The sequence below is a fragment of the Canis aureus genome, chromosome 1, assembly GCF_053574225.1.
Source record: "Canis aureus isolate CA01 chromosome 1, VMU_Caureus_v.1.0, whole genome shotgun sequence".
NCBI classification, from domain to species: domain Eukaryota; kingdom Metazoa; phylum Chordata; class Mammalia; order Carnivora; family Canidae; genus Canis; species Canis aureus.
In genome coordinates, this window is record NC_135611.1 from 78023092 (window position 1) to 78046393 (window position 23302).

The following is a 23302-nucleotide window of genomic DNA, read 5'->3' on the forward strand; positions in this document are numbered from 1 at the left end:
CTGCCAACAACTGTGTGAGTGAGTACAGACCTAAGTCCTTGCCCAGTCAAGCCTTCAGATGAGAATGTAGCTCCTTAACTGCAGCCTTGAAACAGAAAATCCCCCAAAATTCTGACCAACAAAAACTGAGATAATAAGAATGTTTTTGCTTGCTTATTCTTAGATACTTGTTTATTCATGAGAGACCCAGAGGAAAGAGGCCGAGACATAGGCTGAGGCAGAAGCAGGCTGTCTGCAGGGAGCCAGAAGTAGGATGCAAGTCCAGGACCCTGGGATCACAACCTGAGCTAAAGGCAGACCACTGAGCCACCCAGGCAGGCCAAGTATGTATTTTTAAGCCACTAAATTTTGGAGTACCCATTACGCAGCAATAGATAACTAATGCACCCCTCAATTATTGTAACCTTGGTCTAAAATGTTGCATGCCTGGGAAGGCAGGCACCATGTAGGAGGACAACCTCTCTGACAACATTCGTGGAGGTACGATCTTCATGCTCAAATCTATCCCATGGACTCGTGTGAAATGGTATCATTGCTCTGAGTAGTCTCCAGGAGGTGAGGCCTAGATGACATAGTAACTCATCCCACCCTACAGATAGTTTGGGAGCAGGTGAAAAGACAGTTTGAAGCAAGGTCTAGACTTTCAGGGATTTTTCTCACTTTGTAAAGGCCTGAAGGTTTTCAGAGTAAGCTTTCAGTTCTTTTTATGAAGAAAACTACATGTTTTAAATACAGGACATCTGAGCAGAGTCAAATAAAGGACCTCAGGATAACACTGAGAGGGCCACTGTCTGGTTCCTTACCAGGGACTGGTGAGCTTGTTGAAGCCCAAAGAGGAACTCGGTAGGAGTTTAACTCGCATCTTCCTTTCCCTGAACACAAGCCCGAGCCCCAGCCCCAGGCCCACAGCAGCACACAGAGAACACCACTATTTAAAGAAACCTTTATTGAGGAGGATTAATATTATTCGTTGGGCTGAAGTGGTTCTCATCAGAGGACATATTGACATGAAAACTGTGAGGCTTTCTCAACAAGGATGGAATGATTTCTTTAAAGAAGGTCTTCTTCCTGGAAGTGCTGGTGAAGCATTTTCTGCTTGAGTAGAAGAGTCAAATCACTAAACACAGTACTTTCACCAGGGCTGAGGGTGGCCGGAAGGACCTGGCATGCTTGACGCACAGGCTCCCCGAGGGAGAGAGAAGAAGGGGGTTTACTCTGGCCCGATAGCTGGTCCTTGAAGATCACAGCTTTCTGGGGATGTCCAGCCCTGTCTCTGTTGCGTTGGATACTTGTAAGACATCCCTGGTCAGCAGCGACAGCATCTTCACTGCAGGTCTTGATACTTGCCTGTTTCTCATGCTGTGGGTCAGAGAGAGCCCAATAGTTGGAGGAATGTCTCTTGTCAGGCACTACCTGGGCCTCTAGTTCCTCTTGCTGCTGGCTTACCTCTAAGGCCTCAGATTCATACCTCCATTCCATCTTCTCTTCTAGAATCTTCCCAGTGGTAGTCATGGGCTTGTGAGCTTCAGGAGGCACATCACTCACAGAAGTAGCCACACTTTCAACTAGGCCTTGGTGCTGCACGAAGGCTGACATGAACTTGGCTTTTGGCTGGGGACTTTCCTGCCCTATCATTTTTTTCTTGGAACTGAACCACTGAAAACATTGCCTCATCATTTCTCCGAGGTAACGTTCACGAGGAAGCTGTTTCTTCTGTGACGGAGATGGGGAAGCACTGTCTAATTTTGCGTCCTCAACACAGTGGTTCTCCTTTCTGGCTACAGGTGTCCCTACTCCTGAAACCACACCTTTACGTTTTCGTGCTTTGGAACCCTGAGGTCTCACTTTCTCTGCACTATTTGTCTGTGGGAAATTGTTAGGCTGGCACTGACATGAGGTTTGCCTGGAATCCCAGGACTCATGCTGCTGCTCTGTGCTCATCCTCTCATCCTCCAGATGGACATGCAGCATCTGGGAAGCTTCCACGTCCCTGCTGCAGACACTCTGGGACTGAGTCAGTGAGCCCTTGGAAGTCAAGCTATTTGAAGTAATGGCCATGTTCGTGGGATGACCTTGAGCCTGGTTATGCTCCCCGGTGTCCAGTTTGCACTTTAACTCACTAAGGAGCAGGCTTTTAACGTCTGATAGTTCATAATGTTGGGGAACCAGTACATTTGGTGAGGGATATTCATTGGTCAGGGCAGTTTCTACCTTACTCATATTGACATTTATCATTTTGGAGATTCCCAACTCTTCACTGGTTGTCAGGGTGTCACGAGATTGGGATTGAAGAGTACCGAGCTCCTTGGTGTCAGATATACCCCTGGACAAGTTGGACATAGCAAAATGTTCTAAATTCTTCTCCAACATCACTTTGCCCTCAACTGTTTCTACTCTGTCGCTGGAACTCAGGTCTTCATCCTTTGGCTCATGTCCAGCCCCAGCTTGCCTCATGGACAACTCTGGGCCACATGTGTTGTCTGATGTAGTCTCACTGGGTCTCACTTGAACTTTGATGTTGTGTGTAAGGGATTGAAAATTATGGCTGCCACCCTCGGCTGCCTGGATATCCTCTGCAAACTTATGATCAGTGTCCGAGTGTGATCCCTTCAGGACCCCCTGTCCTTCACTGCCTACAGATGGCATAGCAGGGAGAGGACGATCAAGGGTGAGGGCTGAATTTGTTGTTCTCACCCTGTCTCCAAAAATAGGTTTAGAGATTCCCTCAAGGGCTTTAGAAACCTCAGCTTTGGAATCCACCCCAGAAATAAGCATGGCTGAGGAGGAAAAGGCACTTTGGGGAACAGGCCATGTTTTGGCTTTCCTCAACATATCTATGGATTTTATGGATTTAAGAACCCTGAGAGGTAGACCCCACCTCTGACTCATGCGAAATCTTATAATATGGGTCTCTAGCATCTGTCGCATTCTGGGATCAAGAAAAGGAAGCTCTAGAGGGGTAATCTGGCAATAAGCCGTATTCATCATTGTCTTTTTTGAATTTGTGTTTTCTGTCTCAGTCTGAAAACTCCCAGAAAAAGGCAATGTATTGTCATCAGCCAGCCATGAATAGCACACACCTATAGGAATCCTCCCTGCAGTGATCTGCCAAAATTTCCTGCTCATATGTAATCTAAGGATGTTTTTCGTGTGATTCTGGTCTGTGTCTATTGTTGAGACATTTAATAATTCATTCCCTGAGTGATTCCTTGAATGACACCTACAGTTACTTTTTGTCTCCAGGGCAGCTCTTGGACCCTTCCCTAGATAGCATTCTGAGACCCTATGTGGGCTGTCTTCTGGGCTCTTCTCTAGGATATACCCAAGATTCCTCCTCAGGTCCTTCCTTAGCGGGAACTTTGTTGGGAGCCTCTCATGGAAACTTCTTGGGAGACTACATTCAGTCTTTGCTAGATCCTTGCTACTATAGGCCTGAAGCTCAGAGAATTGTGAGTGAACATGTCTGCCCTTTTGCTGAGACATTACTGTTAGTTTACACTGAGGCCCCATCAGTGCTAGAGACTCTAGATTTCTACAGGCGTGGAGGCACCAGCGTGGGATTACCTTCCTTGGCCCTTGTAACTCCAGGGTCTTCTGGGGCTCACAGGCGATATGAAAATGGCCAGTAGGGATTGAGACTGGGACATAGGCATGGGGTGACCAGCTAACCAATGGAAAGTTGGGAGCTTGAGGAAAAATGATTTCTGGGGGGTTTTGGAACACAGGGACTAAACCCCACAGGCTTTCCTGTTGCTTCTGCAACACGTACCATTCCAGGTGTTGATTTTCAGTCAAGATATGAGAGTCTGACTCATTATTGGATCGATGGAAAGATACCCCACAGTCCCTTATCTGGGCTGAAGAAGAAGATGGTAGGATTGGGAGGTGGGATTGAAAGTGGGCCTGGGGGTTCACCTGAGTGTAAGGGAAGGGTTGGGATTGGGACAGGGATTGAAGCAAGGCTGGGGGATGTACACTGGGCAGAAGAATAGGATGGGAATGAGGAAGTGGTGGAGAATCTTGTTCCCGCATTTCGACTGTAGAGGTATTATGAATTCCATTGAATAAGACAAAGTGAGACTCTAGTGGGGAAGTACTACTAGAAACCAGGAGAGTGGCTCCTAAGGACTCACTGTGCAAAGAGGGAAGACCCCAGAAGAGCTGGCTGTATTTCTGATGCAAGTTTCCTCCCAGAGACTTGACATAGAGGAGCTGCTGACAAAAAGGCAGCTGCTCTGGTCTGCCTTCAGAGTTCCAGCCAGTTTTGGGGGCTGTAGTGACCTGCACATCATGTGGCTGCAAAGAATTCCCTAAAGATGTCCATTGGTATTCTGAACACATGTGTTTGGAAAATGGTCCCTCCTCTCTTTTTTTCTTCTCTGAAATCTGGAAGGCCATTCTCCTTTTCATTTGTGTCTCTAAGAATTCCTGGAAGTTAGGGCCAGGGAAAGAAAGTCCACTGGCCTGCTTTGGCTTGACGGCAGAGTCTCTCCAGAGATAGGTTTCTGTTAGATGGTTTTGCTCTTGCTGAAAATCAGAGTGTGAGATGTTGGGGAAGAACATGTTGTTGGCATGAGCCTGCCAACAGGAGAATTCTGAAATGGACGGTTTTGAACGGTCACTACTTCTGATTGTTGGGACACAGGTGGACAACCCGCCAGGGCTATCTGGAAACACATTCTCAGGAACAGGCTTCAGTGAGACAGGAATTGATTTAGATTGAGTCACAGCTAAAGTGCAGTCTGGCGGTGGTGAAACAGACAGGGTTTGTGGTGCATGAAGACAAGAGAATGAATCAATGGGATTCATTTTCTGGGACAGATTTGGTAAGAGGTTAATATCTTGCGAAATGGTGGAGTCAAAAGGGGAGATGGTATTCAGAGGTAAAGTGGCCTCTGGTTGGACAATAAGATCTCCATTCTGAGTGTCATGTGGTAGGAGAGAGGGAAAGGCAAAAGGTTGGGGTGAAGTGGAATGGTCTGCTAGGAATTCAGATTCCAAGGCTTTTGGCTCTAGGGGCAGAGAATGATTGGGTGGTGAGGGTAAGAAAAAGTGAGCTAACGGGATCATTGGGCTAGGTGAGAAGACAGCAGGGGGTTTTGGGGAAAGTTCAGGCAAAGGGGCAGACACTAGGTCTCCTGGAGGGACAGGAGTGAATGACGAGTCAATCACAGGAGCTGTGGAATCCAAGGGGATCACAGAGGGAGTAGCATCTTCCAGGGCATCTGGGAACAGCAGACGATTGACCTCAGCAGTTGTGCTATTACACACCTCACAGGAGGGGTCTGGACATAACAGATGACGAAAGTGGGTGGTATCATGATGCCGGCCTAGGGGGCTGCAAGAGACAGGAGGTACAAAGCTACAGCCAAGACCAGGACGAACATGTGTGACCATGGTACGTCTGGCAAAGATAGGGTCCCCCCCTCTTCCCCAAGTTTTTCACATTCTAACTCCCAGGATTCTCCATCCCTTGTCAATCCCAGGCTTCCCTGAGGCCCCAGAATTTCATAGACTCTGAGAAAAACAGGGGTACTGGAAAGAAATTAATGTTTAGTCACCTCTGCAGAAGAGAAAGCACCTTTCTTGCCGCCTCTACTTCGCTCTGACAAGTTCTCCACCCTGGGAAACCAGGAGAATGATAAAAATAGAAGCAAGAGATCTTTTAAAAGATGGAATAGTGTCCTTTAAGGCTTATCCTTGGTAGAGTGGACTTGGAGAGCTCCAAGGATGAGGATATAAGATCACATGGTCATGATAATAATAATAACAAGACTCCTATTGTTTTATCACTCAGAGTGGGCTTTTGCATGTATTATCCCATGTGATACTGAAAACCATCCTATGAGGAACATAGGTCAGTGGTTACCTGTAAGAGGAATCTGAGTATCCATGATGTCAGAGGTCTTTCACAAAGTCAGGAGCCAGAACTTCTGACTCTTGACATCTCACACGGCCACCTGTTGGGCCACACACATTGCCCAGGACCACCATTACTTCATGCCCAGGGATAGTCAGAGCAAGGAACCTGGGAAGGGTCTTGGGCTCTGCCTGCCTCTCCATGAGCCTCTCTCCTGAGGCCTCTGTTTTCTGAGACGGGACTGTATCTATCAGCCAACATGCTCAGAGATCATGGACCTGGTCCCTCACGGAAAGGACAGGAAGGGTCACCCTTGGAGAGCTCAGGTGGGATAGGCAGAACCTTACCTTTCAGTGGCTGGCCTTTCCTCCTCCTCTTGGTTCTTCCCTGACGCTAGAACAAAAATAAAAGAATGAAGGGTTGGGGCTCCTCTCTCTGACTGTTCTCTCAGAAGTGGAGACATTATTATCCAAAAACAGTAGGACTCTATTTTAATTAATAGAACTTTGTATGCTTTTTGATTGATTTTTAAAGGCGATAAAAATTTTTTCAATATTTACATCTTTCAAAAACACAAAGGAGGATACTGTGGGGCCCACAGCTGATATTCTCAGTCCGAAGTCCTTTGTTCAATGCGGACCTAGAACCTGAAGCCGGAAGGCACGTCTGTGCTCCCTCAGCCAGGACCCTGTATCTTAGGACATAGCTCTGACCACAGTCTCTTCTCAGAGGCTCAGTGCTATGCTACTGATTGCCCAACACAAAGGAAGACTTGGCCGAGTGATACCTTACATGGGAATGTGACTCATGATCAGGTGCTAGGGAATTTGTTCTCTCATACGGATTCTATACTCTCTAAATAACCCAATCCCGCTCCAGAGATTCCCAGAGTGTGGGATTTTACCCAAGACCAGCCAACGTATCAGAAAGCCTGTGACTTCCAAGTAGAAACCTAGGTCCTTTCTTAAAACTTAGTGCTGCCAGATCTCTTTTCCTAGAGGAGTGAATGTCCTTTCTTTCCTTAGACTTCCCACTCTTGGTATATCTCTGATTCTACCAAACTCATTTAGAAAAGTGGCAAGAGGAATAGGAAAACAAAGACTCGTTTCCTGGAGGACAACTTGTGGTTCCAGCTCGAACATTTAAAAACCTGAAAGCCATCACTTCAGTCTTTGAAAGGAGCCAAAAGCTTACAAACTGAAATCAGTGATTTTTCTTGGAGCCATTTGTGGCATACCACTGCCCCTTTTCTGCCCACTGCAGAAAATCCTATTTAAGATTAACTTACCTGGAACAGAAGCTAGTGGCTCAGCACTGCTCTCATAGTAGGAACCCTTACATAGACACTTTTTATGGAGGGTATTACAAGGAAGCCCACCTGGTTCTCACAGGAAAGACTTACCAATATGTTCAGTTCTCTGCCAGGAGAGTATAGGGTTTGAGAGAAAAGTAACCATTTTGAACATTGTGAAATAATCCCACAGTGTCCTCCATAACGGAATGCCTACACAGCGGCGGAAAAGACTACAGGAGCCAAATGCCACGTGGGAGAACATAAATTACCCGTCTACAGCACCCCTTCTAGGACTCCTGTCTCATCTATGAAGTGGGACAAAACAAAACCAAAAACCTTCAAAACAATTGTGACCACCGAAATTCAGGGACATAAGCCCATTAAAAGACTGATGTTTAATCATATTCCCTCCCCAGCACCTCACCACAGTATTCACTGGGCTCCAGGGTAGTAACAGGATCGCAGCTCAAAAGAGCTACAAAGTATAGGCTCTATTTCTGGAGATTAAGGGGAACGTAAAGACACTAGGAGAGACAAAAACAAGGACACTACTGGAAATCGAAGCTTCTGACATGTATACTTTCAATAATATTAAACACAGCCCAACACCTAGCCAGATTAATATACGACTTCACAGTAAAGGTCTGTTTTCTTCCATTCCTATTGCCCAATACGTCATCTTTGGTTTTCAAAGAGCAATTACAGGCCATGCTAAAAGGCAAGATAAAGCAATCTCAATAGAAAAACCAAGCATCAGTTGTACATTCAGATATGACACGGATTTCAGAATTCTCATGCATGGCATCTAAAATAACCATGATTATTATCTGAAGGTCTCTAATGTAAAAACTAGACAACACACAAAAACAACTGAAGGATGTAAGCAGAGGGAGGGGAACCCTGAGGAAAAAATCAAATGGAAATATTAAAACCAAAAGCACTATGATAAATGAGGAATGCCTTTGATCGACTCATCTGTAGGTTGCATATGGTCAAGGAAAGAATGGGTGAGTTTACATAGATGTCACTAGAAATTACCACACTGAAATTCAAAGAGAAGAATAAGTTTTGGAATGCTAAAGTCTAAGATATCAGAGGACTGTGTTTCAAAATGTATAACAACCACCACCACCACCAACAAAACAAAATGTATAACATATATGTAATTGGAATACCAGAAGGAGAAGAAAGAACAGAAAAAAATGTTTGAAGTAATAATGGCCAAGGACTTTCCAAAATTAATGACAGATTAACCATACTTTTGGAAGTTCAGAGTACAGCAATCAGGAAAATGCTAAAAAAAATCTATTCCTGGACATATCATATTCAAATGTAAGGGGGAGGGAGAAAATTTTGGAAGAAGGCAGAGGGAAAGAAAACCCCACTTGTGGAGGAAAGAATATAAGAATTATGACCTATTATCATAAATCATGCAAGTAAGAGATTGGAGTGAAATAGTGTTGATAGAAAAAAAAAACAGCAATCAAAAATTTTATATCTAGTGAAATTATCGTGCAAAAGTGAAAGAGAAATAAAACCAGGGAATTCATTAGCCAGAGACCTGTGTGCAATACATGTTAAAAGAAGTTCTTCGGGTAGAAGGAAAATAACACAGATCTACAAAGAAGAAAAGGAGAAAAGGAAGGAATGCAGATAAAATGAAAATTTTTTCGTCTTCTCAATTGACCTAATAATAATAATGATAATGTGTTGGGTGATTATAGTATATAGATAAGCGTCGTGAATGGCATCAGTATTACAAGGGACGGGGGGAATTGGAAATTCCTGCGCGACATATGAGGTGGTCTTGCATTATACAAAAGTGCACTTCAAGTACTTGTAAATCTATATTACAAGCTCTAGGACAAACAATAAAATATTGTTAAGCAAAGAATAATTGATATGCTAACAAAAGTGAGAAAATGGAATCCTATCAGTGCTTGTTTGAAACCAGAAAAAGCATAAAAAGCTAGAAAGTATATGTATGATGAATAGTAAAGGGTTACAGACCAGTTAGAGGCATTAATGGACTGTGTTTAAAATCACTATATGGAAGTGGTCTAAATGCACCAGTTAAAACACGGAGAAGACTGTCGGGATAGGCAAACAAGACCCAAGTACATGTTGTCTACAGAATACCCACCTTCAGTATAAAGATATAGACTGATTAACAGCAAAGGGATAAAGAAATGCTAACACCATGCTGACACTAACCAAAAGAAAACAGAAGTAACTATATTCATGTTGGACACAGCAGACTTCACAACAAGGAAAATTATCAGGGATAAAGAGGAGCATCACATAACATCCAAGAGATCAATTCTCCACTAAGACACTGCACTGCTTAACATGTATGTGCATTTGTAACATAGTGTCAAAGTATGTGAGGCAAAAACTGGTAGAACTGCTAGAAAAAATGGTTGAATGCACGGTTACTGTTGGAGATTTCAACAGCCCCCTATCATACAGAGTGGGGACGGAGTCAGCAGGCAGAAAACCAGAATAGATAGAGTTGTCCTGAAGAGCACCGTCCATCAACTTGATCTAATTGACATTTATGGAATACTTCATCTAAGACAAGAATACACATTCTTCTCAAGTGCACATGGAACATCCAGCAAGATGGATCACATTCAGTGCCACAAAACACACCTTAACAAACATAAAATAGAAATCACACAGAGTAGGTTTGCAGAGCATAGTAGAATTAAGCTAGATATCAACTACAGCAAGATAGCTAGAAATCCCAAAATGTTTGGATTAGATTAAATAACACACTACTATTATACAGGCCAAGGAAGACGTTTTGAGGAAAAAAAAAAAAACATTTTAAACTAAATGGAAATTGAAATATAACTTAAGGGGTGTCTAGGTGGCTCCATTGGTTATACTTGATTCTCAGTCTCCGCTCGGGTCTTGATTTCAGGGTCATGATTTCCAGTCCTGTGTTGGGCTTGTGGCCCACATGGGGCTTAGAGCCTACTTAAAATAATTAAAGTAAAATAAAATGAAATAAAATAAAATAAAATAAAATAAATAATTTAATAAAATAAAATAAAACGAAAATGAAATAAAATTTGTAAGGTTCAGCAAAAGTATGATTTGACAGTTGATAGCTTGAATTCATCTGGTTGAAAAGAAAGATTTACTATCTCTGAGGGACTCTACTTTATTTACCTGATTGACATTTCTCTGTTTCCAACATATTGGCAAACATAGTTTCCTCTTTAGGTAGCACAGCATCAGAAGAAGGAGCCCCATCCCACACAGGAAGGCAAGGACAGGACTACCTAGCAAGCTTATTTGGAGGTCAGCCATGGTGCACTAAGGCTTCTCAGACAAAGATGATTGACCTTATTGGAAATGCACTGCTGCCTCAGGCCCCTGGGCATTGAGACTACGTGTTCTAGACTAGGGTTCCAGGCGCACATCACAGAGCTTTAGTACAGACTCTAGAGGTTCTTGAGTGTGGGGGAGGGGACAACACTTGAGAGAGAAACTCACATGCAACCCTTCTCCCACCATCCAGCCAGGCAGATGTGTCCATCCTCCCATGGCCCCTCAGATGTCTCCAACCTACCTTCCTACTCCACTTATTCACTGTATCATATATTTACCTTAGTGAAATGTTCTTGCTCCACCTGTTACATTGATGTTACCTGAGACCCTTTTTATTACTTGGTGATAGGGCACAAGAAATAGACTCAGTGGCATCCCCACCCTCCCCATCTCCCCAAAAGAATCCAAGTCCACCACAGAGCATGAGAGCAGAATACCCTGAACCAAGGAACATAAAGTGGATGGCACACCCACGCGACTCGTGGCAAACAACTTAAAAAACTTTAGTTGTAATGCTTCTACTTCCCCAAATCCCTCTAAGGCTATTCGTGCCCTACAGGTTCTCTTCCACACACAGAGTGTCTCAAAGGCCTGCTCCCTCTTTCTTCTCGCTATCAAAGCCCCTTCCTCCCACAAACATTTTTAATGTTTCCTTTATTTCACAGAGCAAATGTGTTGGACCAGAGCCCACAAGACCGAACTCATCTCAATTTACAAAGTGGGCTCCTCGAGCATAATGTCTGATGAGCACAATTGTAATTATCTTTAGCAGTACCTTTCAGGGGTTTTCCAATCACACATGTCCTTGCTTCTTCCATGAAAAGTATTTTTTCCCACGTACCTTCTGGCGTTTCGCCAAATACGTTTTGGCATCTCTATCCATTTTAAACAATAATGTCGCTCCTGTTGATGCTTTATATGTATCTGTGTCATCTCCCCACACTAGTAATCATTTAATAGTTGTCACCCTTACAGCTTCATCATTTAGATTATGTACTATTGAAATTAAGCCTGTATCATTTCCTTACCTTGACTCGCCTACATTCCCTCTGTCATGAATCAGTCTTGGCCCTAGACACCCAGTCCTATCCCTCCCGTTGAGGAGGGCTTACCAGTGGAGAGAGCTCCTTTCTCCACCTCTCTTCTCCTGCATCCTCAGCTTCACCATTGCCACTAGCTGAAAGGAAGGTACACTTCAAGCCCACCCCACCCCACACACCCTTCCTTGACTGCAGGAGGTATCTCTGTTAAGAAAACTCCCTCCACATATCTGTAGCTCTGGAATTAGTTTCGAATAGAAAGTGTGGTCTTGACTGTCCGGAAGGACCCTAGGACTCGCAACTGTACAAACATCCTTTAAAGTATAAGCAAGATTAACTCCACCCAAAAACATTTCCAAGTCAGAAGGGGTTATAAACATGGCACATCAAATTTATTTTTCAAAAATGGTCTTCCTCTGGGGCAACCCCGGTGGCTCAGCGGTTTAGAGCCACCTTCAGCCCAGGGCATGAACCTGGAGACCTGGGATCCAGTCCCATGTCAGGCTGTTTCTCCCTCTGCCTGTGTCTCTGCCTCTCTCTCTCTCTGTCTCTCATGTATAAATAAATAAAATCTTAAAAAACAAAAAAAAGGTCTCTTCCAAAAAAAAAAAAGGCAGAGAAACTGATCCAGATTAAAAGAATCTAAAGATACACAACAACTAAATGTTGTATGTGATCCTAGGCCAAATCACGTAAAGAACTTTTAAACAAACACACATAGATAGAAGATACCACTGGATACATTGACAAGAATGGAATAGGAGTTGGAGATAGGTTAACAGTTTTGCGTCCATTTTAAATTTACAAAAGGAGATAATGGTGCTGTAAGAGTATTCTTTTTCTTAAGAAATGCACACTGAAATATACAGGGAGAAAGTGCTTGATGCATGAAATGTATTCTCAAATATTCACGAATGGATGCATATTTTTCACATGCATATACCTGGGTTCCTACACAGAGAGAGGAGGAAAGGAGACAGAGATTGTAAATAGGTCAAATTCTTAATAGGTATCTGGATAAAGACTACCTGGCTTTACCGTCGATGCAACTTTGCCACAATTTTTTTTTTTTTCAAATATATACTTTTTAAAAATGAAGTTAGCCCAACCCTTGGGATTTCTGGCTTTGATTCCGGCAGCTGCCTCCACCATACCCAGACCCCAGACGTGTGCAATGCCAACTTTAAAACAGTTGTCCCAGGTTCTGCCCCAGGCAAGAAACCCGGGATCCTCTGCACATTTGAAGTATGCTAACTTTTCTACAAAGTTTTACAGAATATTGGCAAAGAGCATCAACGTTCCACAAAAGGGGTGATTTTTAAATTGTATGCATGAATTAGTACTTACATAAACATAAAACAAACAAAAAAGACCAATGATTCAACATGTTTACTACACAGAACCTCTCATTTCTTTTTTATCTAGGTGCCCAGGTTGCTCGTCTTCCGGATTTTACAGTTGTGAAGTGGTTTGCCAGCACATTGCTTTTGCTCTGCTAGTAAGTTACCACTCCTCCACTGGATTTCCACCTTGCAAAAATGTGTTGACATCTTTTGTTTTATATGCTCCCCTTCTTCCTATCCTTAAGTATTTGTTTTTGAATCCTTTCCTTGTTTTTAACAGCCTTATTGAAATGTGGTTCACATACCATACAATTCACACATTTAAGTGTATAGTTCCATGATTTTCAGTATAGGCACAGACATGAGCATCACTACAGTCCATTTTAAAATGTTCATGACTCCAGAGAAAAATATCTGCAGTTTTTTTCTATCATTCCCTCTCCCCTCATCCCTCGGCTCTAAGATCAATCGACTTTCTGTCTCTATTCTGGACATTTGATGTGGATGGCTTCTTTCACTTAACATGATGTTTTCAAGGTCCATCCGTGGTGTGACATGAGTTTGAATCTTATGAATAAGATAGCTATGAACCTTTGTTTACATGTAGAATTATGTTTTCATTTATCCTGAGTATACACCTAGAAGTGGAACTGCTGGGTTACATGATAACTCTCTGTTTCACAAATGGAGCCACTGCAAGACTGTTTTCCAAAACAGCTGCACTATTTTCCATTCCCACCAACATACTATGGGGTTTCTGATATCTCCACATTCCCACCAACACTTGTATTATCTTTTCTATTCTAGCCATCCTTGTAGGTGTGAAGTGCTAGCAAATACTGGTTTTGATTGGCATTTCCCCAATGGCTAATGATGTGGAGCATTTTTTCATATTAACGTTTACTTTTAAAGGCATTTTGGGAAAGAGAGGAATGTTTGATGGACTGTGTTCAACTTGGAACACGTAGTTCATTTGAACAGTGACAGGAAAATTTTTCTTCTAAATATTTGAAAACACATAGAACAGTGTCAAGTCTTTATGAACATGTACAGTGATCTCTTTCCATACATTTTTGCATGTTACAGTTACTGTGTGATTAAGGGACGGTGAAATGCTGCCCTGAAATTGCTCTGTAAGATTACTTCTTGTGTGGAATTGAGGAAGTCACTCAGTGGCTCCTCAGGGTTGACGATAAGGCACAGGAGAACTGATTGTCAAAGTCTCTGAAGCTCAGTGCCAATGTTGCAAATACGTCTGTGGTGAATATGTTCCACAGGTGATAAATATCAAAGAAATGTGAGAGCTTTGACATGGGCGTATAGCATATGTCCAAGAGATGAATGGCAAGATGTTTAAATGGGCTTCTTCACTTTAGTGTAAAAGATGGGATGGATCACATCTGCTAAATGATAATAGAGCAAGTTGGGTGAAGGATATGTGTGAAGTTATACTGCTCTATCTGCTCTTTTACATGTTTAAACATTTCTGTAGCAAAATTGTTAAAGAAATATAAGATATTGAATGTCTCATATAGACAAGGAAGGGTGAAGGAGGATATCTGGCAAGGGTGCATGAGTCCACCAAGACTAGAATTTAGCGATCTTTCAATAAGGACATTTTAGGAAGTAGATTTCCATTGAAATTGGGAAGGAGACATCTTTCCACATAACAGGAAGGAAAAGGAAAATGAGAAATGGGAAAATGTTTTTTGGAAGGTTTTTGTTTTGTTTTGTTATGTTTTATGAAATGCTGCCATGTCACGGCTTGACTGCTCCTCTGTGAATGGTGGTCCAGCACACCTACTAGGCAAGTGAATCTGGCCTAAGTTTGAGGAATGTGAAGGAAATTTAAAATAGATCAGAGGGATGCCTACATGGCTTAGTCTGTTAAGTGTCTTCCTTCAGCTCAGGTCATGATCCTGGAGTCCTAGGACTGAGCTCTGATCAGCAGAGCCTGCTTCTTTCTCTCCATCTGCCACTCCCCGTGATTGTGCCCCTGCTCTCTCTCAAAGAAGTGTTAAACAAATACATCTGAGTAACACTGGGGAGAGAATGTACTAAGGAAATAGTGACTTAACTCCCTTTATTTGCTCATGTGTCAGGAAGACTGGCATAACCATTTCTGGAGTGAATGAATGAATTCCAGGGACTGCTGGGGCTGACTTTCCTGTGGCATCAATAGACCCAATTTTGAGATGTGAGACATAGTCCAATAGTAATCAGTTACTTACTGAAAGGCATTTCTAGAAAAGGCAGAGAGACAAGATTTTGCCAGATAGGAAGAACTGAAGGGGATTGACAGGGTGCACTTGTACTGGAGGCTTTTTTTTTTTTTTTTTTTTAATTGTTGGTGGGACACATCCCCATAGGAAGCCTGCGTCTCCCTCTGCTTAGGTCTCTCAAGAATAAATAAAATCATAAAAGAGTTGACGTGATATCACGTTATCCACAGATGTTAGAGCCTCCATTATGTCATCACCTCCTCAGGTTCCCTGCCTGAGGCCCCATTCCACTTACAGTCCCTCTCAGGGCCGCGGGCACACTCTTTCTTTCTGTGGCCCTAAGGTTCAGACACTATCGGGTCAATGATAACCCTGCACAAGAAGATATACTTGTGGTAGTGAAAGAGGTAGCCGACTTCTGGTGTTTTGTATTAGCCCTGAACAGTCATGTGTCTCTCTAGACTACCTCAGGTGCTCTCTAGGACACCCGCCCCAGTTTTGAGTCCCAATCTCAAGTGGAGTTGCCTTCTATCCAGAACCCTACTGTAAGTGTGCTTATGTGTCAGGCTTGGCCTAGAAAATGCATTCCATGGAGGTCCATGGTAAGCCCCACAATATCTCTACTCGGTACACAGTCTGGAACTCAACTCAAGTTCATAAGTTGCAGGTCTTCTGGGGGAGACCTAACATGGATCCACTAAGGCCATGAATATCAAAGGTGGTACCTCCCTCCTGATAGGTGAACTGTCCATACTGAAGGCAAGATCTTATACACTGCCCCCAAGCGTGGAAGAACAAAGGCACCAAGCTTAACTTCCCCAAAAAGAGATGCCATGCCTGACCTTCTGCAGGTATTGAGTACTGGAGGGACAGCCCCATGCCGTTTCGGTATAAAGCATCAGGAGGCTGTGCTGTGCTCCAAACTGCCTCAAAGATGTGGTGCCTGGAACAGATTGAAGAAAAAGTGGAGCAGGACGTGGTCATGATAGGGGGGTGATGAGGCATAAACCTTCGTTCCACCAGCAAGGTCACTCCTCCACCTCTTCATTTCGTTTAAGGCATCTTACCCTGGGAGGTGGTGTCTGCCTGAGAGCTAAGTGATGCTTTTTCTCTGCGGAAAATGAGGAAACGCCTAGGGAAGGGAAGCACTTCCAGTGGAAACCTCCATGTCAAGTTTAACATGATCCACATGACAGATGCTTAAGCAGCATCTCTGTTCGTAGACTCTATCCCAACCATCCCAAGATCAAGTGGGATAACATCCCCCCACCAAACGCTCCCATTCAGACTTTACCCAGCTGTGGGATCGTCTGGTCACTGAATTCTAAGTAATGATTATGCCACTGTACCACAATAACTGTGAAAGAGAAACAGTGGCCTAATCGTTATTTTCTGAAACTATACCTGTCTTTGAACCTCCTCAGGTATAGAACAGTTGCTCTAAAGGGTATAAAACACTCAATGAGGAGAAAGGTGTGGGATGCTAAACGTTTTCAGTCAGGCTAAGCTAAGGCACAGGAGACAGAGCCCATCTCCTCACACCTCATCAGAGAGGAAATTGGCTTTTGGGGGCACATGATAGTTCTCAAGAGCTAAAGGACATTGGTCACCTTTCAGAAGCCAAAGGGAGCAATCAAAAACAGCTGAACTAACTCCTTCCTTTCCATGAGCACAAGCCCTGAGTTACCCAAAACCCATGCCCCCAGTGCAGTACACAGAAAAGACACCACTATTAGAGAATTATTTATTGGAGAGTATCAATATTCATAGGGGATTGTTTGGGGGTGGGAAGTCTTCCCGCCCTGGAGATTCTGGAGAAAAGTTTTATGTCTAAAGAGCAGAGACAGACCTCTGAACACAGAGCTTTTAGCAGCCAAGAGATTGGCCGGAGGACCCTGGCCACCTGGATGCCTGCTGGTGGGGGTTGGGTGGGGCACAGGCTCCCTGTGGGGCATGGATAGGGGATACTTCTGACACAACAGCTGGTCCTTAAATGCCACAGTTTCTGGGGACATCTCTCCTTCTCTCTGATCTGTCCAATACTTCTAGAATGACCTTGGCCACCATAGACAACTTCTTGGTGGCAGGACTTGGTATCTGTCTCTTTACAGGAGGGACTCCTGTGGTTGAAAGGATGCCCCTGGACAGACTGTGCCTGGGCCTGTACTTGTGCTTTTGGCTGAGTTTTCCCTAACTTGGTTGGGGAGGGTAGGCGCTGTTGAGGGCAGGTGATATCTATTGCATGCCTGCACCCCATTTCCTCCTCTAGAACCTTCCCACCAACTGTCATGATTTTCTTATCCTTGGGCTCATGCCCGGCCCCAGCTTCCCTTGCAGTCTGTGTTGGGGGCCATCTGTTGGCTGGGAGAGTCTGTCTCTGACTTCTCTGCCTGTGGTGTCATGTCTGATAGGTAGAAAAGTCTGTCTTCCTTCCTTAATTCTCTGAACATCCTCTGCAAGCTCATGGTTGATATGAGAGGGTGATCCCCTTGGGATTCTCTGTTCTCCCTCACCCATAGTTGAGGTGGCAGGGAGAGGACGATCCAGGATGGGGCCTGAGTTTGCTATTGCTGCCTTGTCTCCAAGGAGAGATTTAGAATTTACCTCAGAAATCAGGTTTGTTGAGGAACAAAAGCTAGAATGAGTTGAGGCTTCTCTCAATTTAAAGAGCTGTATGGATTCAAGGACCCTGGGGGGTAGACCCCATATCATCCTCATACAAAACCTTCTAATATGGGCTTCCAGCATTTCTTGTGCACTAGATTCAACAAAGCTAAGCTCCTGGAAGGTATTCAGGGTGTAGTCTTCACCCACTGATGGTGGCAAACTTCTCTGTTTTATTTCAGTGTGGGATTTCTTCGAAAGAAGCAACATCTGCTTCATAGTATGCCATCAATTATTCACAGTCCCAGGGAGCCAACCCTCATTGATATCCTCAAACTTTTTGCTCAAGAGTATTTTCAGGACATTTTCATGTTGTCTCTGACCTGCAGTGTCCAAAGACATTGGATATTTCTCTGATGCGCTCCTAAATTCCTTCTCAGAATCTTACCCCAGATCGTTATCTGAAGAGTTCTGACTCAACAGATGATCTTTGGGGCCACTCCCTGGGTTGTGTCCCTCATCTTTCCACTTGTCAATGTTCCGTAGCTGAAGCAATTCTGAATCCCGCTCATAGCTTTCAGATTCACTCAGGTTACTGTGACTCTTAGAGATCCATGTGCGACCACGAAAGCGCTGGCACTTAAGTGTCTCTGAAGAATCACTCGGAGGCATCATCAGTGACACAGACTCAGATCCTGCGTGGCAGGCCCCACCGGTGTTGGATGAGCCTCATTCTAAGGTAATGCTCTAGCTCCTTTCGAAGCTCTTCACTGAGAGGAAACTGCCCAGGAAGGATAGAGATTGCAACATGGGCCTGGGAGGCTGGGCATTTAATAGAACGGTTAGGAGCTGAAGGACAAAAGTCCTTGTTGGATCTTTGGACCACAGGGGGTAAACCCCACACACTTTCCTGTTGCTTCTGCAACACATTCCATTCCAACCTTTGCATTTCAGAGGATAGGAGAGGCTCTGATTTGTGCTAGGGTCTGTGAAAACACACTCCACAGATCTTAATCTGGGGTAGAGGACCAGATGGCAGGAGTGGGATTGGGGATTTAAGATGTGTTTGGGGCTGGATCTGAGGGATAGGTTGGGACTGGTTCTCAGGCAATGGTAGAGGAAATGGATGGGGAACTACTGGAGATTCCTGGCCTGTGGAGGTATTCGAGATCCTACTGAAAATAAGGATTGAGGAACAATCATCCGAATCACAGGCAGCAGAGGACAAGGACTCACTATGCAAAGTTGGGAGACCTCAGAAGAGCTGGATAGGAGTTTGCTGTAAATGGCCCTCCTCTAAGGTTGTAGGATATGGGGGCTGCCGATGCACAGGCATCTCCTTTGATTGGTCTTTGCTGCTCCAGATAGGAAGCAAGTCTGACAGGTCAGGCTTATAAGCTATTGACCCCAGCATTTTCCCCAATGAATTTGGTGGGTAGTCTGGCTTAAGGTTTTTTGGAAGAGAAGAACCCCCTTTCATGTCCTTCCACATCAGGAGGTCACTCTTCTTTTGGACTTGTTTCTCCAGCAGGGCCAGGACATCGGGGCTGAGAAGTGAGAGGTTACCAGGCTCTATAAAGTTGGCTGCAGGGTCACCCCTGGAAGAAGCCTCTGAAGAATGGAGGGCCAGAAACTCTTGAGGGAAGTGACATGGAGCCAAGGTTGAAGGGAAAAAGTCTCTGGCATGAGTTTGCCACCGAGGGGAGTCTGAAATTGACAAGCTGGAGTGGTCAATACCTGTGTTCGTTGTGACATAAGTAGATAACCCACCAGGGCTATCTGCAGATGAGCTCTCTGGAACAGGCTTCACTGTGATGGAAAATGACTTAGACTGAGTTGCAGTTATACTGCGGTCTGGTGGTGATACAGACAGGGTTGGGTTGGTGATGCTTGGGGACAAGCAGATGAATCAGTGGGATTTGTTGTTTGGGAGTGCTCCGGTAAGGGGTTGAAGATGGTATTCAGAGACAAGTTGGCCTCTGGTTGGACAAGAGAATCCACTGTCTGAGCGTCATGTGGTGGGACTGGGGGAAAGGCAAGGGGCTGGGGTGAGAAATGGTCCATAGGGAATTTGGAATGCAAGGGAGGAAAATGCTCTGGTGGCAAAGAATCACCCGGTGGTGAGGGTGGAAATAAGTCAGTCAAGGGGGTCACTGGGTTAGGTGAGAAGATGGAGGCAGGTGGTGGAGAAGGCTCAGACAGGGAAGCTGATATTAGGTCTCCTGGAGGGACTGCTGAGAAGGCAGGGGACAGAGTGAATGATGAGTCAGTCACAGGAGCTGTGGAAGCCAAGAAAGTAGCATCTTCCAGGGCCCCCGGGAACAGCAGTCGATTGATCTCAGCAGTTTTGCCATTACACACCTCACGGAGGGGTCTGGACATAACAGTTGACGAAAGTAGATGGTATCATGATGCCGGCCTAGGGGACTGCAGGAGGCAGGAGGTACAAAGCTGCAACCAGGAGCACAACAAGGGGAGGACATGCTGGCCTGGCAAGGGAGGGGCCACCTGATGCCTGCTGCCCTTTCACAATGCCCCACATTTATGAATTCACCATGCACTCAGTAGCCGTCACCCCCAGGCCTTCATTCACATACCGCACCCCCCCCACCGTTACTATGGCTAACGCGCCCCCTCCCGCCCATGACTATGGAGGCTGCATATCGAATTCCTGCAATTGCTTAAAACATGCTCCAAGAGGGATCAGGATAGAAGGGGAAAAACTGGTCACCTTCTTAAAACAGCGAGAAGTTTCCGTGTCTTCTCCACTTCTCCCTGGTAGCATCTGTAGTCTGGGAAACCAGGAGAATGGGTTAAATGCAGTGAAGGGAGAAGCCTATGCATTAATACAGGAATCCCTTAATGTCACACCCTTGGGATATTAAGGTCTGAAAGCCCCAATAATCAGTAGATGAGGTCAAATGATCAATATGTGAACCAGGTTAGTATTAGCCTGCGTCATGTAGGAAGTATTTTCATGCACATTATCTCATGTGATGCTGAGATGACCTCTGTGAAGCACACAACATACACACATTCCTCGGGGAGGAATCTACAGTATCCATGAGGTCACAAGTCTTTCACAAATAAGGGCCAGAAGTTCTGACTCTTGACATCTCACACGGCCACCTCATGGACAACCCTCCTCGCCCAGGTCCATCACTGCTTCATGCTCTGGGATGGGCAGAATAGGGAATCTAAGGGTCTCGGGCTCTGAGTGCTCTCAGCCCTCTGTTTCTGAGGGGACTATCAGCCAACATCCTCAGATCATGGACCTGGCCCTTACCAAAAGGACAGCAAGGGTCACCCTTGGAGAGCTCAGGTGGGATAGGCAGAACCTTACCTTTCAGTGGCCCGCCTTTCCTCCTCCTCTTGGCTCTGCCCTGACCCTAGAACAAAAATAAAAGAATGAAGGGTTGGGACTCCTCTCGCTCTCACTCTTCCATCAGAAATGGAGACACTATCATCCAAGAATAGTAGGGATAATTTTAATTAATAGAACTGTGTGTTCCTTGCAAAGGTGATAAAAAGTTTTCTATTTACCCTGGATAATTGAAAGGACGACTTTGTGAGGCCCACAGCTGATATGCTCAGTCAGAAGTCCTTCGATCAAGGAGGACATAGAACCTGAAGCCTGAACTCACATCTGTGTTCCATCAGGGCAGGACCCTGTGTCCCCTGACATAGCTCTGACTTCAGTCTGTTCGCAGACACTCAACACTGTGCTCCAGATCGCCCAACACAAAGGAAGACTTGGTCGACTAATGCCTGATATGGGAATGTGACTCATGGTCAGGAGCTACAGAGCTTTCTTCTGTCATATGGATTCCCATACTCTCTAAATAACACAATGTAGGACGAGAGAATCCCTGAGTGTGGGATTTTATTGAAGACTCGCCACCACATCAGATAGCCTGTGAGTTACAAATAGAAACCTTAGTCCTTCCTTAACCCTTAGCCCTGCTAGATCTCTTTTCCTAGAGGAGTGACAGTCCATTCTTACCTTAGACTTCCCATCTTAAGTGTCTCTCTGATCTTACCACACTCTTGGAAGTTGGGATAAGAAATGGAAACCATAATAATCTGGGTTGATGGGCTCCCCCAGAATTCCTTAACTTGTGGATGGATTATTTGGTTCTCCAATGTAGAAAAGGAATCCCCAGCAGATAGAACAGGAGCAGAAGGAGCACTCCATACACATAAACAGACAGGTAAAGTTAGGGTCAGTCTCTAAGCATGTAGAGACAGAGCTCAGACATGGTTCAGTATCGCGATTCAGAAAAGGAGAACATTCCAGTTTTGAAAATCCTTTTTCTGAATCACAATGCTGCCTGTAGGCAACTGAGCTCTGAGTGTGCAGATGCAATATATATAGTCCACAGGCTTACAGCACAGAGCACTGAGGAGTCACAAATGGTTTCTGAGGGTGTGGGAGGGAACAATCAGGAGGGTGTTGGCAGCCTCTCCCTCACCTGCAACCCCAAAGAACTCTTTACATCCTACCTCAGTACTTCAGGTCTCCTTCCTATCCTGCAATCCTAATATCCTCCTTTCATCATATCATACACATCCCTATATGTACTTTTCCACTTGTTCCATTATTGAGTCCCCCTTGACCTTGTAGAGAACTTGGTTGGTGTCTTACCAGTTAGACCGCCTGAGAAGTGCATGTCTACCAGGAATTTTTACTTGGACCCTGACAGTTACTCTCAGGATCACCTATGTACTCAAATTCCCCAGTCCTCTTGAATGTTTTTGCCTACAGGGAACCAAGAAATAGACCCTGAAGTCTTGTACATGTTCCACAGCAACATGAGTGGTATTTTACCCAAGACCTGCCAATGCTTCAGTTAGCTTGTGAGTTTCAAATAAGAAACCTTCGTCCCTCCTTAACCTTTAGGCCTGCCACATCTCTTTCCTACAGGAGTGACCGTCCATTCTTTCTTTACACTTCCCAATCGAGTTGTGTCATTGGCCGTACCAAACCCTCTGGGAAATTGAGATTAGCAATGGAAACCCTAAGAATCTGGGTTGAAGGCTCCCTGGGATTCCTTAACTTGTGGATGGGTTTGGTTCTCCAACAAGGAAATGGAATCCCAACCAGACACCTCAGGAGCAAAAGCAGTACTCCCCACACACAGAGGAAGAGGAAAAGACCATCAATATCCAAGAATGTGGAGCCAAAGCTCAGAGATTCTTTTCTTCCGCTATTCAGAAATGTGAAAACATTCCAGTTTTCAATCTCCATTTCTGAATCCCAAGGCTGCCAGTAGGCAACTGAGCTCTGAGTGTGCAGACTCTGAATATATATACTCCCGAGGCTTACATCACAGAGCACTGAAGAGTCACAAATGGTTTCTGAGGGTGTGGGAGGGGACAATCAAGAGGTTGTCCACAGCCCCTCTCCCAGCCACAAGTCCAAAAACCTCTCCACCCTTCCGCGGTCCTTCAGGTCACCACTCGACCCTGCCATTCTACTTTCCTATATATCATCCTACTTTTCTACTTTCATCATATCATACATGTCCCTATATGTACTTTTCTGCTTCTTCCATCCATTAATACTTGGGTTCCTCCTTGACCTTTTGGAGGCCTCTGTT

At 44.7% G+C, this 23302-nt stretch overlaps 1 protein-coding gene across 1 annotated transcript; it reads right to left on the minus strand.

Moving 5' to 3' along the window:
* Window positions 1-1050: 1050 nt before the first annotated feature.
* LOC144283295 (uncharacterized) lies at window positions 1051-21682 on the minus strand. Its single transcript, XM_077847533.1, has 7 exons — window positions 21246-21682; window positions 21046-21091; window positions 20434-20494; window positions 6208-6253; window positions 5562-5622; window positions 4134-5338; window positions 1051-2633 (listed from the first exon to the last, which is right to left on the minus strand). Exons 1-7 carry the CDS (start codon window positions 21322-21324, stop codon window positions 1051-1053), a joined length of 3081 nt encoding a protein of 1026 aa, XP_077703659.1. The 5' UTR covers window positions 21325-21682.
* Between the last annotated feature and the right edge of the window lie 1620 nt (window positions 21683-23302).